Source organism: Pseudonaja textilis, chromosome 2 (assembly GCF_049901715.1).
Source record: "Pseudonaja textilis isolate UNSWEBS1 chromosome 2, rPseTex1.2, whole genome shotgun sequence".
In the NCBI taxonomy this organism is placed as follows: Eukaryota; Metazoa; Chordata; class Lepidosauria; order Squamata; family Elapidae; genus Pseudonaja; species Pseudonaja textilis.
The window spans coordinates 119,563,300-119,580,823 of record NC_141991.1 but is presented as its reverse complement, the minus strand read 5'-3'; the positions used below and the strand labels follow the sequence as shown (position 1 = coordinate 119,580,823).

The 17,524-nt window shown below is 45.5% G+C and overlaps 1 protein-coding gene across 1 annotated transcript in view; it reads right to left on the bottom strand.

Moving 5' to 3' along the window:
• The window catches only part of CACNG1 (calcium voltage-gated channel auxiliary subunit gamma 1), a 37,384-nt gene extending 27,016 nt beyond the window's left edge, over positions 1-10,368 (bottom strand). Inside the window, exon 1 of the mRNA XM_026711123.2 lies at positions 9,965-10,368. Within this exon, the coding sequence (XP_026566908.1) occupies positions 9,965-10,208 (244 nt within the window). The 5' untranslated portion in view covers positions 10,209-10,368. The remainder of the gene's footprint in view (positions 1-9,964) is intronic.
• Positions 10,369-17,524: the final 7,156 nt, after the last annotated feature.

Below are 17,524 nucleotides of genomic sequence, written 5' to 3'. Positions count from 1 at the left end.
AGTGGTTTTTCCTCAAACCAAGGGTGTGTGGTTTGTGTGCTGCTGTACACGGATGGGGCTTCATTCATTTCCATAACCCAGTTCCTGGCTGTTGTGGCCTGTCGGCCGCTGGCTCCGATGAGGAGCTGAATCAGATGAGGAGGAGGCGTGGAAGTCAGGATTAGCATCAAGGCAACCTGAGAGCTCCAAGGGGGAAGAGGGACTGGAGCTGACAGAAAGAAAGAGAGATAGAGGCAAAGCCTGGGGCATCCGTCAGCCCTCAGATGAAGAGTCAATAGCCCCCAGGTCTGGAGGTGGCTGATGAGGAACAGGAGGAACATCTGGGTCCAGTGCCTGACGCACGGATGCGCAGAAGCAGAGGAGAGGAGAGCAGTGGAAATCTCTGGACTGATCCTGGGGAAGGAAGAGCCACCTCTACTAGCGAAGCCCCACCCTAGCTCTGGGGATAAAAGGCAGCGGGCGGAGATGAATAGATGTGGCAGAGAACTATTCATCTCCCTACAAGATAGACTTGTTAGCCTGAGGTGAACGATGGCTGCTGGCGCTCCTAATAAAGGACTCATTGCTTCAACTACAGAGGGTTTGTCATGTTTGGGGAGTTGGGTCAGAACACTGGTGGGCTGTGGACAATGCTGGTCCCTGACCCGGGGTCGAGGATCCCCGCCTTAGTTAATATCTTGGAGTTTTTCTCAGAGTTGCTTCTTTTTTATTTTTTTTAAAATATGTTTTGATTAAGTTTCTATAGTTTCCAACATAAAACATCATAGTTTCAACAACATTCTTGACATCTATACAAGTTCTTATCTTAACTATCTTAAATATCTTAACACATTGTATTTATATTTATCTAATATTAATTAATAACTTTAACTATAATTGTTACTTCTGTATTCTTATATAATTTACAAATTTACATTTTACGTTCTTAAGGCTTCTTACAGTTACATTTCTTGTCTTATTTTTTTAGTTCTGTTTGCTAACCAATCATGCCATTTATTTCAGATTAGGAAGTATTCAGAGCAGGTACGCACAGGTATGGAAAACTCCCAATATTCCTAAAGAAGAACTGATATTACGAAAAGTAACAGAAAGTGCCGAAATGAATATGTTAACGTTGAAATTGAAAGAAAGAGATGACTCTGAACACTCAGAGTTGCTTATTACTCCCTTAAAGTTTATAGAGGAGGGAGGAAGAAGTAGGATGAGAGGATCTCTTCAAGTCAGATATTTGGATCCTGTTAGGAGCACTAGCAAAGCAGATGTCATCAGTTCAACTTCAAGCAAGGCTGGAGAAATCCTGTACAGACCACCATCATATGGTCAGTCCAGGTAATCCTTGTCTTATAATCGTTCGTTTAGTGATCATTCAAAGTTACCAGGGCACTGAAAAAAGTTATTTACGACTGTTTTTCATACCTATGACCGTTGCAGGAACCCTATTGTAACGTGATCGAGGTTCACTTGCTTGGCAACTGGCATGTACTTATGACAGTTGCCATGTCCTGGGGTCATGTGATCAGTGTTTGCAACTTTATGACAAGCAAAGGCAATGGGGAAGGCAGATTCGCTTAGCTGTGTTATTCACTTAACAACCGCAGCGAGTCATTTAACAACTTTAGAAAACTTGTAAAATGGGGCAAAACTTGCTTAACAACTGTTCCATTTAGCAACATAAATTTTGGCTCCAGTTATGGTTGTAAGTCAAGGATATTTGTAAAAATCTGTGTCAACATTGAGTAAATAAACCTGTTATGTCCTGAGGACTCAAGGAGTTCTCACTCAGGTCCACTCACTTTGTGTGGGCGTTATTTCCCCATTCCCCATTGGTTGGTTCTCCCCAGCAGCCAGCTATAAAAGCAGGCTGCGGGGTCCAACTGGCTGCTGATTGCTGTGAGCCAGTTCCAGGCTTGGCAAGCACGGTCAGCCCTTTATTTGTAAAATAAAGTACTGTTGCACTCATGCTCTGGTTCAGCCTCTCATTGCTCAAACTTAACACTGGCGACGAGGGTGGGATGGCTACCAGAAGCACCTTGCAACCGCTGAGTCACTAGCCACCGATCTACAGCCCAGAGAGAGCGATCGGCTGGCGACAAGGGAAACGCTGATCCGCAGCCAGAGAGAGCGGTCAGCTAGCGAAACGAGCGATCAAAAAGAGCAAACGCAGATCCGCAGCCAGAGAAAGCGGTCTGAGTCAAATAGTTAGAAGCGTCTGTAGCCGCTTGTTAGCCCCGCTACGGGGAAAGTGAAGCGCTGCAAGCCGCAGCCGCTCTGCACTTGGCGCGAAATTCAAACGGGTGTCATTTGAATTTCGAGCCAGTAGGAATCACAGCACAGCGCTGTAGAGAGTCACTAACGCCCACTTTTTTTGGCGCGAATCAAGACACCTCCAACGGCTAGCTGCCAACGTGGTAAACCAGACGAAGAGAAGTGGGAATCGTATAAGAACCGTTTCAATCATTACATCGATGCGGTCGGCCTGTCGGATGCGGGAGAGCATCGGAAAAAATCCTATTTCCTAATCTACTGCGGAGCCACCGTTTACGATACCGCTGCAGCACTCGTGGCGCCGAGAGAATTGAAAAACGTTCCGTGGTCCGAGTTGCTTGAGATCCTCACAAACCACTACGCTCCCAGGCCTTCACAAATCGCCAGGAGGTTCACGTTCCGAATGAGGAAGCAATCAAGTAAGGAGACCATCAACCAATATATGGCCGCCCTCAGAACAGCAGCCCTGCACTGCGGGTTTGGAACATACCTGGAGGACATGCTCCTCGATCAATTAGTTTGTGGGGTCAAGGATCTCAACCTACAGAGGCGACTGCTAGCTAAAAAAGACCTCAACCTCGCACAAGCGGTAGAGGAGGCCCTAGCAGCCGAGCTAGCAACGAACTCAGCCACCGAAATTCAGGGCCCAAGCGCCAAGCTAGCAGCGTTCCCAGTCCATTCCGAGAGGTGGAAGCGGAGGAAGGCCACAACGATGAGAACGATGTCCATCGCCTCACCAATGACAGACGGTCGCAGGTAGGGGCCAAACAAGAATACACCGGTCCACCCAAGCACATCACCCTGTGCCTAGCCTGTGGGGGATCACATCAAAGGGCCACCTGCAAGTTTAAAGGAGCCGTTTGCAACAACTGCCATAAGAGGGGGCACATTGCGAGAGTCTGCCAAGCCCCCCAAAGCGCTGCACAAAGACCCCCGTCCTCGCACTCGGGACCACAGAGGCAAGTATTAAACTGTCGCACGCACCGCCTTGCCAGGCGTACTTGCCACTCTGTTAGTAAAATTTCTCTCTCCGTTTCCCTAGAAGGTAAACCGTGCCACATGGAGGTTGACACAGGGTCAGCGCTCTCAATAATCTCGTGGAACACCCTCAAGAGACTCCACCCCAGCCTATCTACTACCCGGCTTCAGAGATGCCAGTTCGGTCTGAAGGACTACCAGGGAAGGCCATTCCCGTGATCGGCAGAGGCAAGTTCTTTGTCAGTTTTAGAGCTTTTAAAGGCCACCTACCTCTAGTGGTAGTTAACGGCAATCTACCCACCTTATTGGGGCTCGATTGGTTTCCCCACCTCGGCCTAGGGTTAACAGGAGTCCATGCTGTCTCACCCTCAGACACTGACTCCTTATTCGCTGACTACGCAGATGTGTTCAGCGAGGAGCTGGGGTGTTATAATGGAACCCCCATCTCGTTCACTGTTGACCCCCAGGCAGTCCCAATCAGATTAAAACCACGTAGAGTTCCATTTGCTATTCGACCAAAACTAGACGCTGAATTGGATAAACTACTAAAACAAGGGGTCATTGAGCCAACAGATTTCGCCAAGTGGGAGACGCCCATTGTCACACCCTCAAAAAGATGGTAGCCTGAGAATCTGCTCGGACTACAAGACAACAATCAATAAATATTTACAAGTTAGCGCCTACCCCGTGCCCGTCATTCAGCACTTATTGCACACATTCGAACCGGGCAGTATTTTTGCTAAATTGGACATGTCTCAAGCATATCAACAGTTCCCTGTTGATAACCAAACAGCGGAACTGCAGACCATCGTCACTCAAGGGGTGCCTTCCGATGCAAGCGTCTCCAATTTGGCGTAAGTGTTGCCCCGGTATTTTTCAATCCCTCATGGAGTGGATTTTACAGGGCCTCCCTGGTGTAGTACCCTACTGACGACATCTTGGTCTCGGCCAGGGACAGACCCCAACTCTTCCAGAGAGTGCGAGCAGTGTTAGAGAGGTTCAGACAGCATGGCCTCAAGTTAAAAAAAGAAAATGCGCCATTGCCACTAGACAGGTGGACTTTCTGGGTTATAAAATTGACGCCTCTGGCATTCACCCCTGGAGTCCAAGGTCAGGGCGATCCACGAAGCTCCCACACCGACCTCCAAAACGGAGCTACAAGCTTTCTTGGGGCTCCTAAACTTTTATGCATCCTTTTTGCCCCATAAAGCCTCAGTAGCCGAACCCCTACACAGATTACTAGACAAAAAGTCACCGTGGCACTGGGGGCACAAAGAAGACCAGGCGTTTAACGCCGTCAAATCACTACTTACGTCAGAGGCAGTGCTCATACAATTCGACCCCAACCTTCCTTTAGTACTGGCAGCAGACGCATCCCCTTTTGGAATTGAGGCGGTCCTTAGTCACCGACTCGCCAATGGCGCCGAGGCCCCCATCGCCTTTTTCTCCAGGACGCTCTCGGCCACGGAGCGAAATTACAGCCAAATTGACAAGGAAGCCCTAGCAGCTGTTGCAGCCGTGAAAAAGTTTCACGAATTCCTTTTTGGCCACTTCTTCGAACTGGTCACCGACCATAAGCCCCTCCTGGGCCTACTGGCCGGCGACAAACAGACACCTCAAGTCCTCTCCCCTCGGATGACAAGATGGACACTTTTCCTAGCGGCCTACTCATACAAACTTATCCACCGCCTGGGCAAAACCCTATCCCACGCTGACACGCTCAGTCGCTGCCCCTTACCCGCTCCGGCTGAAGACCCAGCTCCTGTCAATGCCATTTTTGAAATCACCCAGTTGGACCTGCCCATCACCGCCCTTGACATCGCCGCCAAAACCAAGGCAGACCAAACGCTCGCCCATGTGCTCGACTGGGTGAGGAGGGGGTGGCCGGGAGGCAATGTTGATAACAAATTCGCACCCTTTAAGACTCGCATGCAGGAGCTGTCCAGTTTGCAGGGTTGTCTTCTGTGGGGCACTCGAGTGGTCATTCCGACCTCGCTGCGTACCCGAGTCCTGGAAGCGTTGCACGAGGGACACCCCGGCATTGTGAGAATGAAGGCGTTGGCACGCAGCTACGTGTGGTGGCCGGGTCTAGACGAGGACATTGTCAATTGGGTAAGTTCCTGCAGCATTTGCCAGGAATCCCGTCCTGCTCCCCCCATCGCCACCCCTACCAGATGGGAGAGCGCCAGCGCCCCTTGGTCTAGAATCCATATCGATCTGGCCGGCCCCGTGCATGGAAAGATGTTCCTAGTGGTCGTGGACGCTTATTCCAAGTGGATAGACGTGGCGCAGCTATCCACGACCACCACACTAGCAATCACCAACGTGTTAACGCGCCTGTTCGTTACACATGGACTACCCGACTCCTTGGTCTCCGATAATGGCCCACAGTTCGCATCAGTAGAATTCAGCCGTTTTGCAGCCAACCTAGGCATTCGCCACATTTTCACAGCCCCATTTCACCCTGCGAGTAATGGGTTGGCTGAAAGGGCCGTCAGGACCACCAAAGAGGCCCTCGCTAGGTTTGGCAGAGATGACTGGCACCACAAACTCTCACGGTTCCTGATGAGCCAACACTCAACCCCCTGTACAGTCACCAATAAGTCCCCAGCGGAACTTCTGATGGGCCGGCGCCTGAGGACTGTATTAGATAGACTGCACCCACAATACTGCCCTGACTCTCCCCTCGCTTCCACTTCGGGGTTAGACATTTTATGTTACAGGAGCCGATATTCGCTAGGAATTTCGCTGGGGACCCACTTTGGATTCCGGGCGAGGTCATCGCCGTCACCGGGCCGAGATCGTATAGAGTAAGGCTGGAGGATGGTCGCGTCTGGAGGAGACACATAGACCAACTCAGAAGGCGCCTCAGCAACCTCGCAAACAAGAATCCAGAGTCTCCAGTCGAAGGGGAACCGTCTCATCCGCCACCCAGCCACACCGCACCCAGTGACCAGTCTGCGCCAGCGGTCGTTCCGGTCAGCCCAAACTCGGACGACAGTGCCCAGAGAGTTGACCAACCGGATCCAACCTCGAGAGCTTGACCCCAGAAACCAACCCGGTGGTTTCCGAGGATGCCCAGTCCAGAGAGAGTGTTGGCGACACTATGCCAGCTCAACCGTCACAGACTGATACCGAACAGTCAGACAATGTTCCCGAGTTGCGCCGCTCCGGGCGCCAACACAAACCCCCATCTACCTCAAGGACTATGCGTGTTCGCATCTGGGGGGAAGGGGTGTTATGTCCTGAGGACTCAAGGAGTTCTCACTCAGGTCCACTCACTTTGTGTGGGCGTTATTTCCCCATTCCCCATTGGTTGGTTCTCCCCAGCAGCCAGCTATAAAAGCAGGCTGCGGGGTCCAACTGGCTGCTGATTGCTGTGAGCCAGTTCCAGGCTTGGCAAGCACGGTCAGCCCTTTATTTGTAAAATAAAGTACTGTTGCACTCATGCTCTGGTTCAGCCTCTCATTGCTCAAACTTAACAAAACCCAAATGCAATAAACAAGCAAACAAACAAACCACCCCAACCCAGTATTTTTTTACTTGAAGGAGTTTGGACAGGCACATCCAGTGGACTCTGGGCTGTACACAAAGCTACGGAAAACATAAAAACAGCTAAAATATTGAACCATGCAGAACACCCAGATTTAAATAATTGCTTGGACAACAAAAGTGACCAAACAAAACAAGGGCCATGGCACAAAAACATCAACCTAGGACCAAAGCCAGATTTTCAAGGCCTTTTGGCCCTCCAGGGTGTGACAGTCCTGACAGTTAGAACCAGAGGTGGTATTCAGCAGGTTCTGACCAGTTCTAGAGAACTGGTAGAGGAAATTTTGAGTAGTGTGGGGAACCAGTAAATAGCACCTCTGACTGGAGATTTTACAGTAGCCTTCCCCTGCCACGCCCACCCAGCCACAGATCCGGTAGTAAGAAATTTTGAATCCCACCACTGGTTTGAACAATTAATCAATAGAACAACTTCCCTCCAGAAGTTGTGAATGCTCCAACACGAGAAGTTTTTAAAAAGATGTTGGATAACCATTTGTCTGAAGTGGTGTAGGGTTTCCTGCCTAGGAAAGGGGTTGGACTAGAAGACCTCCAAGGTCCCTTCCAATTATTCTATTCTATTCTATTCTGTTCTGTTCTGTTCTGTTCTATTCTATCCTATCCTTCCTATCCTATCCTATTCTAAGAAAGGGTGTCCTCTTTATCTCTAGGGGATGCTATTCGGGGGGCTGCAACTCCTTAGTCAACACCAGATGATAATGTTCAATAGAAGGGACTTGGAGTACATTCATCCTTCTGGAATGTCCTGGGCGGATGGCACCAGTTGGAGATAAGTGGTCTCTCAGATATCAGATTTTCTCCACAACCCTTAAAAGTACCAGAAATAGCACGAGATGTCTAATGGCTTCTTCCTTCCCTCTCCCTCCCCTTCCCTTGGCAAAAATGTGAAAGCAATCTGGGTGATCTCACCCACCGCTACCTTCCTCCGAGTTGTCTCCCCTTAGGACAGAACATGGCAGCATGAGTGCCCCGCCCCAGGAGGTTGGCGCCTCTTAGTTTTGGGCCCCCTGGCAGAGGCTGCTCCTTTGGAAGTCCTTCCCAGTTCATCCTTCCTCCTAGATGCTGGTCCTGCTGGAAGCTTTAGTGAGTCTCCAGGACTCCTTCCCCTCTCTAATATTTCTGATAGTGAAAAATGAATGGTAGGCCTCCTGTGACAGGGGAGCTTGACAGAGGGCTGCAGCTGGCCTCAGCTATTGCACGCAAGGCCGAAAAGCTGGCTGGAGGTAGGAGTCTCACCCTGCATAGTGGGAAGCTGATTCTATTCTATTCCATTCCTTATCCCCAGGTGCCAGCTGTAAATACCCCTTTCCTGCCTTGTTTTTTAATGGAATGATTTTATTGCTTTTAATTTTTCAAGCTTTCTGATGTTTAACAGTGGTTCAAAGTTACAGCAGTTCTGGAAAAAGCGGCTTATGACCTGTACTTGCACTTAAGACTGTCAGAACACCCATCACCCCAGGGTCACGTGATCAACAATCCAAGTGCTTGGCAACCGGCTCACATTTATGACTGACTGGTCACAGCATCCTGTGGTCAGGTGATCATGATTTGGGACCTAGTTTTCTGATTCCCAAAACAAAAAAACACCCTTTGTTGCTGATTCACTTAATGAACGTAATAAAAAGTGCCATAAAACCAGGTCTGATTGATTTTACAACTGCAATGGCTTATGCCAAAGAAAATCCCTGTCTCGGCTATGATTGTAACTCAAGGACTACCTGTATGGTCATTCCATCCAATCAGTCTACGCAGGTCTCCAACCTTGGCACTTTAAGACTTGTGGACTTCAACTCCCAGAATTCCTCAGACAGCTTTGCTGTCTGAGGAATTCTGGGAGTTGAAGTCCACAAGTCTTAAAGTTGCCAAGGTTGGAGACCCCTGGTCTACCGTATCATGTTCCCAGTGCAGAATTCATACTCCAGTAGCCTTTACTTTCTCTGCCTTGAAACCACCCTTCCAGTCTAGTAGGATGGAAAAGACCAGCCCCTCCCCCACTTCCCATTTCTTTCTTTCTTTCTTTTTTTTTAAATCAAGTTTTTTTTATTTTATTCTACATGTACTACACATCAATACATAAACAGTGTAAGCATCAACATTTTGATACAGGCAAAAATAATAACTTTAATAGTATCTCTAATGTTAATATACATACTTGTATTCAATTATAATCCTTCATTATTTAATTATTCAATATTCCAGTACATTCTTCTAATGCCAATCACCATATTATTTAAACACAGATGATAATTTCATTATTCAATTTCTTCTTTTATTTTTTTATTTAAAAAATAAACCACTTCCCATTTCTTTCTGAAGCCAAACCAGCAACACAAATGTACAAACGAATAGCTGGAGAGTGAGCTCTCTTCCTGGCATCACAACCCTTGGAAAAATCAAAACCCAATGTATGTATCAACCGTGCACAATATGATTTGAACACAATCCTTGGGAGTCTAGGGCTTTGAAGTGGGCAGGATCTATTCACAAACCTTGATCAATTACGTGAAAAACATGGAGATGTTTTCTTAGAACTTTCCTTTGCACTCAATCACATTCCCATTCTTGGATGTGGAATGCCAATTTTATTTTATTTATTTATTTTGTCAAGCATGCATTTGATAATACATATATATATATATATATAAAAGTATAAACATGATTATTAATACATGAAATAGATACGAATAAAAGGGAACATTAAGACAGGGACAGTAGGCACGTTGGTGCGCTTATGCATGCCCTTTACAGACCTCTTAGGAATGACTATTAGGTCTGTGATGGCCCATTCTCTCCAGTTTTATTTTAATGCATTTTCCTTCCTCGACAAAACCATCAGGAAGTAGCCTGGAAAATTTATGCCTGTAGTAGGAAGTAACCGTATAATTTATGCCAAGAGAGAGAACCTCAAAGACGAGAGAACAAATAGCCCAGAGGGTTAACCTGAAAGCAGAAGTTATGGCCCTAAAGCAGGGGTCTCCAACCTTGGCCACTTTAAGCCTGGCAGACTTCAACTCCCAGAATCCCCCAGCCAGCAAAGCTGGCTGGGGGATTCTGGGAGTTGAAGTCTGCCAGGCTTAAAGTGGCCAAGGTTGGAGACCCTGCCCTAAAGCAAGGCTGCCATGGTGCTTAGGAATCAGACCAACCAACATACCTCCTGGCAGGCTTATGGGCCCACAACCTTGTTCCTTCTCCATGTTGTTTTCTTCAATGTAGATCCGTTTGATGCAAAGCCTCCATAGCCCAAAGTGAGCTGTCTCACAGGTAGTGTTGTATTCCTCCACCTTAGGATTCAGCACAGCCCAATGATCGGTCACCACTGCTGTGAACATCAAGGCAACCCCTATCAGAATAATAGCGAAGGTCACCCGGACTTTGAGAGCCTTGCCTTCGGTCATGGCTGGAAAGTGTAGGGTAGAAAGAGGGGCTAGGTGCTGCTTTTGCTCCTATGGCAAGGAGTACCGAGAGTTGCTGGAAGCGTCTCCCAAAAGGCTTGTCGTAGCTAAGCATGTTCAAATGCCAGCCCTGTTATCCCAGAGGGGAGGAGGTTGGGGGCTGGGGGAAGACGAGCAGACCACGGAGGGTACACCTGTTGGGATCCATCAGATGACTGGGCTGGCTTGGACTGAGGAACTGCTATTAATGTATAGAAGGGGTGGAGTCACAAGGGCTGTTCAAATTACAGGGTAGATAGGGAATTCCGAACCCAGGCGTGAAGCACAGCTGTGTGCAAGAAATTATCTTTTCACCATGCTCCTTTCTGCCCCAGTTTGCACGTTGCTGTGGTTGTGTGCATACCCTTCAAGAATAGTCATGAATACTATTGGGTTGCTGCAGCAGAACTGGAAATGTCTGACCAACTAAGTCAAATGTTCCATCAAGAAAAGCTGGGTTGTCTTTCTAGACTTAAATGTTGGCTTGTATGTGTGGCTGCATTTGGATACAAGCGGTCTGTTTTGGCTGCTCACACAGAGGGGCCAGAAGCTGGAAAGAACATTAGGAATTCACCAGTTACTGCTTAGTTTTTTTGTCTCATCCCAGTACATTGTGCCCTCAAAAGAAGCTTTTGATTTTTATTACTGAATAATAGTTTGCCGACAGGAACTGGGGATGGAAGAATGAATGGCTTTCACCAACTAGCTTTCATGCCCAAGTGAGGCCTCGAACTCACAACCTCCTAGTTTCTAAATCAGCCCCTAGAATAGTTTTTCCTAAGACCACACATCTTAAAATGGCTAAGGTTGGAAAATATTGACCTAGAGAATGTTGTTATTGTTCTGCTACACACCCACACCCACACCCACACACAAATACAGCAAAACTGCAGAAACTATTCTGCAGAATGGATGGATGCATTAAATGTGCCTGTGAAAATGTTTTTTAGAATTCTGAAAAACAAGGTACAAGATGAACAACATTTTACCAGCACAGTGTGACTTCATGCTGAGTAGGAAGTATGTAAGCCAGATGTTTGCTCTTCAGCCGATCACTGAGGAACAGATGAATGTGAGGAAGACTATTGCACAATTTTTGATCCAGTAAAAATGTATAAAGAAATAAATAGGCTTATTTATATGTTATCTTTATTGCTTTATTAGATAGATGAACAAAACTAACTTAAAACAGTATTTAAAAAAAAGAGAGAGAAAAGAAACAGATGTCCAAAAAAGAGGACACACCCACAAACATGTATACACGCATGTATCTTATAAAAATCTCGAACACACAGGATAACATTAGTCTTTTTTCACATTGGTAGGAAGAAAGGTCAGAGGTGGCTAGTGAACCCATCTTGAAAATTCAAGAGTTTAAATTAGGTCTGGTGTCTGGCAAAATATTTCTAACAGACCACTCTTTAACTACTCTCCATGTGTGGTAAATCCAGAGTTTTCATCAATTGATTAATTCCAGATCTTTTGAAAAATTGTTTACTAATACATTAACATCTTTAAGCCCCTTTTTCTTAGCATCCCATTAAAAATATGTTAAACTACAAAAGGACAACCAATCCACTCCACTCACCTCCATTCCATTCCATTCCACTGTACTTGACGTTCAACTTTTACTCTAATCCTCAATGTTTCAATGCATGGTGAATATGTTGAATTTTGGAACAGTTTGCCCTACATTGAAGATTGCTGAATATAAGGGTAGTGAACCCACAGCAGTTCTTGAAGAAGTTAATTGGGGAGAAAGAGGCATTAATACAAATCATGAAAAGTTCACTCACCTCTGATTTGCCAATGACACCGAGATGATCAATCACAACATCAAAGAAGATGAAAACTGTTTAAACAAGCTCAATGAAGCAAGTAATGCAGTTAGCTTAAAGATCAATAGAAACAAAACTCAATATATGTGCAACTGATTTTGCCAATACCAGAAAATGGAACTTGGAAATGAGCCAATAGAAGATGTGAATTCTTTCATCTAGCTTGGTCGGGAAATCAATATTTCATACAAAATTGACCAAGAAGTATCATGAAGAAGAAAAGTAGCTCAGCTCAACTCAGCTCAGCTTTAATGACATAAAAACATTTCCCCAGGAGATGGGAAACCCCAAGACAAGACCAAACACTTTCCACACCTTGACCTTTGATGCAAAAACCTATGGTTGTGACGTGCGGAACTGACAGCAGTCAGATGTAGAAATGTTTGGAGTCACATCGTGCACAATGGAAAGATAAATGCTAAAAATTTCTCTTAGAAATAGAATTGGAAATGAAGAAATTTAACCATTTCAAAGATGTCATAAAAACAGCATTAAAAATGGAAATACTGTATAAAAGGGCAAGGCACCTTTATATTTATCTGACAATAAGTAGACACAAAAAGTGACAGGATAGTGGATCTATAATTACACAAGTCTGTTTGGAAGACCTTATACAAGATGGAGAAATAGAACCCCCCCTCCCCAAAAGGTCTTAGTTCCAATTGGACAACATAGTGAAAGACTGAATTAAATATAGGGTGTTTGTTGAAGTTGTAAATGTGGAAGCAACTCTGTCCAGATCCATTGTAGTGATAGAAATGGAACGTAAAATGCTGTACACGGCCCTGAAAATCTAAACCTTTTTTTTTGCAAGGAATGTTAGAGAGTCTGTATGATGCAACAAGGAGTATGGCATATCATCAACCAAAGTGGTTGTTTTTTTGCAGTAAAAATTGAACAAATTATTGCAAATTATTGCAAGTTGGCTAGAGGGAATAGGTCAATTCTTGATAGAATGTTTACTGAAGATGAGAAAATGGTTGGAGAAATCTGAAGTTGTAGAATGGTGGTGGAAAGATACTGGATAATAGCTACTCCATCGAAAGAAGCCATAATTATTGTGTGCAGAAGTGTCCTGAATTTAACCATTTTGTTAAAAGGAAGTAAATGTCTGGAGAAAAATAGAAATAGGTTGGATGAACGTGGAAATTGAGTACTTAAAAAGTGTTTATGGTAAAGCAAAAAAAGATAATCAAGAAAGAATGGATGATGAGCAAAAAAATAAGAGTCCCTATGGATTTTACTCCACTAGTCAGTGCTGACTATTGGGGCGGAGTTTATCTCTGTTTCAAGATCAGTGAGCCAATGCTGTCTGAAGACATTTTCACAGTCATGTGGCCATGTTGCAGAAGGCTGTTACCTTCCCACAGAAGTGGTACCTATTTATCTACTTGTGTTTACATGCTCTCAAACTGCTAGGTTGATAGGAGCTGAGGTGAGGATGGGAGGTCGCCCCATCATGTGGCATTCAGGTCTCAAACGTGGGCTGCTGCAATGGTGGGATTCAAAACATTTTTACTACTGGCTCTGTGGGCGTGGCTTGGCATGGCAGGAAAAGGATACTGCAAAATTTCCAGTCAGAGGTGGTATTTGTCGGTTCTCTGAACTACTCAAAATTTCCGCTACCGGTTCTCCAGAACTGGACAGAACCTGCTGAATACCACCTCTGGGCTGCTGGCTTTCCAGCTGACAAGCCCAGCATCTTAACTACTCTGACCAATACAAAAGAAGTTTGTTGAACTAATTGGGTCATATTGAGAGCCTGAGTGCAAAATAAAGGAAAGCAAAAAAAAGTAAATGAGTCAAGAAGAAGGGGAAGACTGAGGAAGTCATAGTTGGATGAAATTGATGAGATTCTGCAGAAGAGAGAGGTGAGATCAGGGGTGGGATTCATTTTTTTTTACCAACCGGTTCTGTGGGCGTGGCTTAGTTGGTGGGCATGACTTGGTGGTCATGTGACTGGGTGAACATGCTATTGGCTGGGCGTGGCCAATTCAATATCACTCACATCGAGGCATGCATCTCCTCGCCTGGACTCTCATGACTGTGGGGATGCTGCAACAGTTGTAAGTGTGAAAAATGGTTATAAGTCACTTTTTTCCATGAGTTTGGGTTAAATATCAAAATGAAAACTCCAAGAAGGCAACAGCAGTCATTTGGATTGGGTAAAACTGAATTGATCCTTCCTCTAAAAAAGTGCAGGGTTTTAATAGTTATGTGAGAGAGCTTTTGAGCAGAGTTTTAATGGTTAGGTTTTAGGGGTGAGATCAATTCTGTTGTATCAAATATCAATCCAATAAAGATGGCAAGAACTGTCAGGAATCACTGGCATGATTGTTTTCTGGTAACGGAGAATGCGCTGACAACAGTTGCAGCTAGGGGGGAAAAATAGCTAATGCAAATGCCACTTTGCATTGAGTCTAAAACCCAGACGTGCTCCAAGTCTATATTTTAAATGCCAAAACAGACACTGTGTCTGCAACTGTAAAGACACATTAGCATTAGCACAACTGACTTGCAAGCCTCAAGGGATGTAAAAATGGAATGGGGTGTGAAGATCTAGTTTACCAAAGTGACTGATGTCTAGAAAAAAAATTAACAAGAGGTTAATTTGAACAATGTCATCATTAAATCTTTAATAAAGTCTTATTCTCTTCAGGCCTTCCCCCCCACCCCCCTTGCCGGCCCCAGCTTTTATGAAAAAGCTTAGCTGCAGTTGAAACGCCAATACACTGCATGCATGTACACGTGTGCATGCACAAACATACACACACACACATATACAGAGACAGCTAGAGAAAGAGAGAGAGAGAGAGAAAGAGAGAGAGGTCGCTCCAGAGCAGGTTCACTGTGCAGGCGCCCGTGTTGCCCACCCGCCAGCTGATCTTTGGGTAGCTGCCGTGCATGTGCAGGGAGCGGGGTGCATGCAGGAGATGCATGTGCATGCACAGAATCACACAGCACGCCCAGGGGTGGGATTCAATTTTTTTAACAACCGGTTCTGTGGGCATGGCTTAGTTGGTGGTCATGTGACTGAGTGGACGTGGCTTGGTGGTCATGTTATTGGCTGGGCATGGTCAACTCAATATCATCGAGGCACGGATCTCTTCTCCTGGCCTCTCATGACTGTGGGGATGCTGCAACAGTCGTAAGTGTGAAAAGGGGTCATAAGTCACTTTTTTCAGTGTCATTGTAACTTTAAATGGTCACTCCACACAGCAAAGGAGGGAAAAAAAACTCCAGAGAGGTTCCTGCGACAGGAAGTCTAGTCCTGCCAAGAATGTAATAAGGGTTAACGGAGAGGCAGTTTCTGTAAGCAACACCAGAATGTTTCCTTCCTGCCTTCCTTACAGGATTAGGCCAGTAATTTCTTCTAACAACCGGTTCTCTGAACTGCTTAGAATGTTAACAACCGGCTCTAGTGAATAGGTAAGAACTGGTAGAATCCCACCCTTGAGCATGCCTGGGAGGGTTGCACGTGCATGCACAGAGATGCACAGTGCACGTGGGGTCATGCATGCATGCGCAGGGGGCGTGGAGCCCCCACATGCATTTCCTTATTTCTGCTGGCATGCATACGCATGCGTGCACTTTTGGGACGTGAGAACAGGAACATTAGCCATCACTGGTCTAGTTGTTTAATATTCTAGGCACATCTTTTATTGGTTCCATATTTATGCTTCAAAAGACAACAGGCTATTCCATCCATTGAAACTTTACTGTCTCATATGGGTTGGGCAAGAATGGCAGATGTTTTCATGGAGGGCCATCTAATTCTAAACAATCATCCCAACTAGCTATAACAAAGGCCATCCTTGCCTTCAGTTTTCACCCCAGTAGATTCATATTCATTCACCTCAAATCCTTTGATTATGATAGAAACTGCAGGAAAACATAGGGCATTGGTTAGGCCAAGCAAAATGTCTCCTTTGCTGAATTACCAGCCCATGGACTTGTAGAAAAACGAACTTATTTGTCTGGCTACTCATAAGGCCAAGGGATGTTCACAACGCTGGGAGAAAATACTAGAAGATGAGCAAAGGCCAGCGTAAAATAAACCCACAGAAATAACTTCTTAAAGAAAGTAAACGTGTTTTATGAAATATTGCCTCACAGTTCTCTCAGTACACCATTGCTTTTAGTTCCACTTCATTATCTCAGGGATTTCATGCCATATTTGACCTCACTAACCACCTGTGCCAATCACCATTTTGTTGTACGAGGTGCAATGACAATAAAAATAAAATAAACCTGTATGTTTTGCCGAAACACACTTAGAAGGCTGTAAAGCACTATGAAGCCGCATATAAGTCTAAGTACTATTGCTATATATTCTAATCATGTATATCACTCTGTCAGAAGGAGTTGAATTCCCACCTCTTTTGCTGACTCCAGTGCCATAATAAAGTCTTTGTGCTTCAATCTATGTTATAATTGAACTCTTGGGGGAATCTAATAAATTTATCTGAAAAACCAGTGTAACATCTTTTATCAAGATTCGGGAAAAAGCCCTGCAATTATAAACCAACTCTCAAAAACAGAACCATAGTCTAAATTTCCCAAAGGATACCAGGTAATCCAAATTCTTCCCTGGGCAGGGATAGAGCACAATTCTGTTAATCCTAGGTTATATGTGACAAGAGATGAGGTGTCAGCGGGCAGCCCTGACAGCAGGAACTCTGCTTGTTTATTCTTACGAAGCCAAGGAGCATGTGGCACTCGGACAGGTGCTGCGGCTATAGAGACCAAAATTGCTTTTGACTCACAGCAGAGTCTGAAGTATCCTGTTCCTCCTGGAACACAGGGATGTTGATTTCACAAAGTCCCTATGGCACATAGTTAGCATTTGGCAGCAACCAGAGGTGGCATTCAGCAGGTTCTGACCAGTTCTTGAGAACCAGTAGCAGAAATTTTCAGTACTTCAGAGAACTAGCAAATCCCACCACTGACTGGCCTCACCCCCATCTAGCTGATCAGCTGGGTCTTATTTTGTTGCCCTGCGCAAGAGAATGGAGCTGGAAAGCAGGTTAGTGGGGTGGGTAGGGAATGGGGATTTTGCAGTAACCTTCCCCTGCCACGCCCACCAAGCCACGCCCACCAAGCCACACCCACAGAACTGGTAATAACATTTTTTGAATCCCACCACTGGCAGGGTAAAAATACGAAAAAGGGAGGAAATACAGGTCGCCTTCAAGTTACGACCACATTAGAGCCCCAAATTTAAGTTGCTAAGTGAAACATTTGTTAGTGAATTTTGCCCCATTTTAGGACCTTTCTTGCCATGGTTCTTAACTGAATCACTGCAGCGCTTACATTAGTAACACAGTTAACACAGTTATTAAGTGACTCGGACTTCTCCATTGGCTTCGCTTGCAGGAGGTCACACGGCCCCAGGGCACTGCAACCATCATAAATAGGAGCCAGTCGCCAAGCCTCTGAATT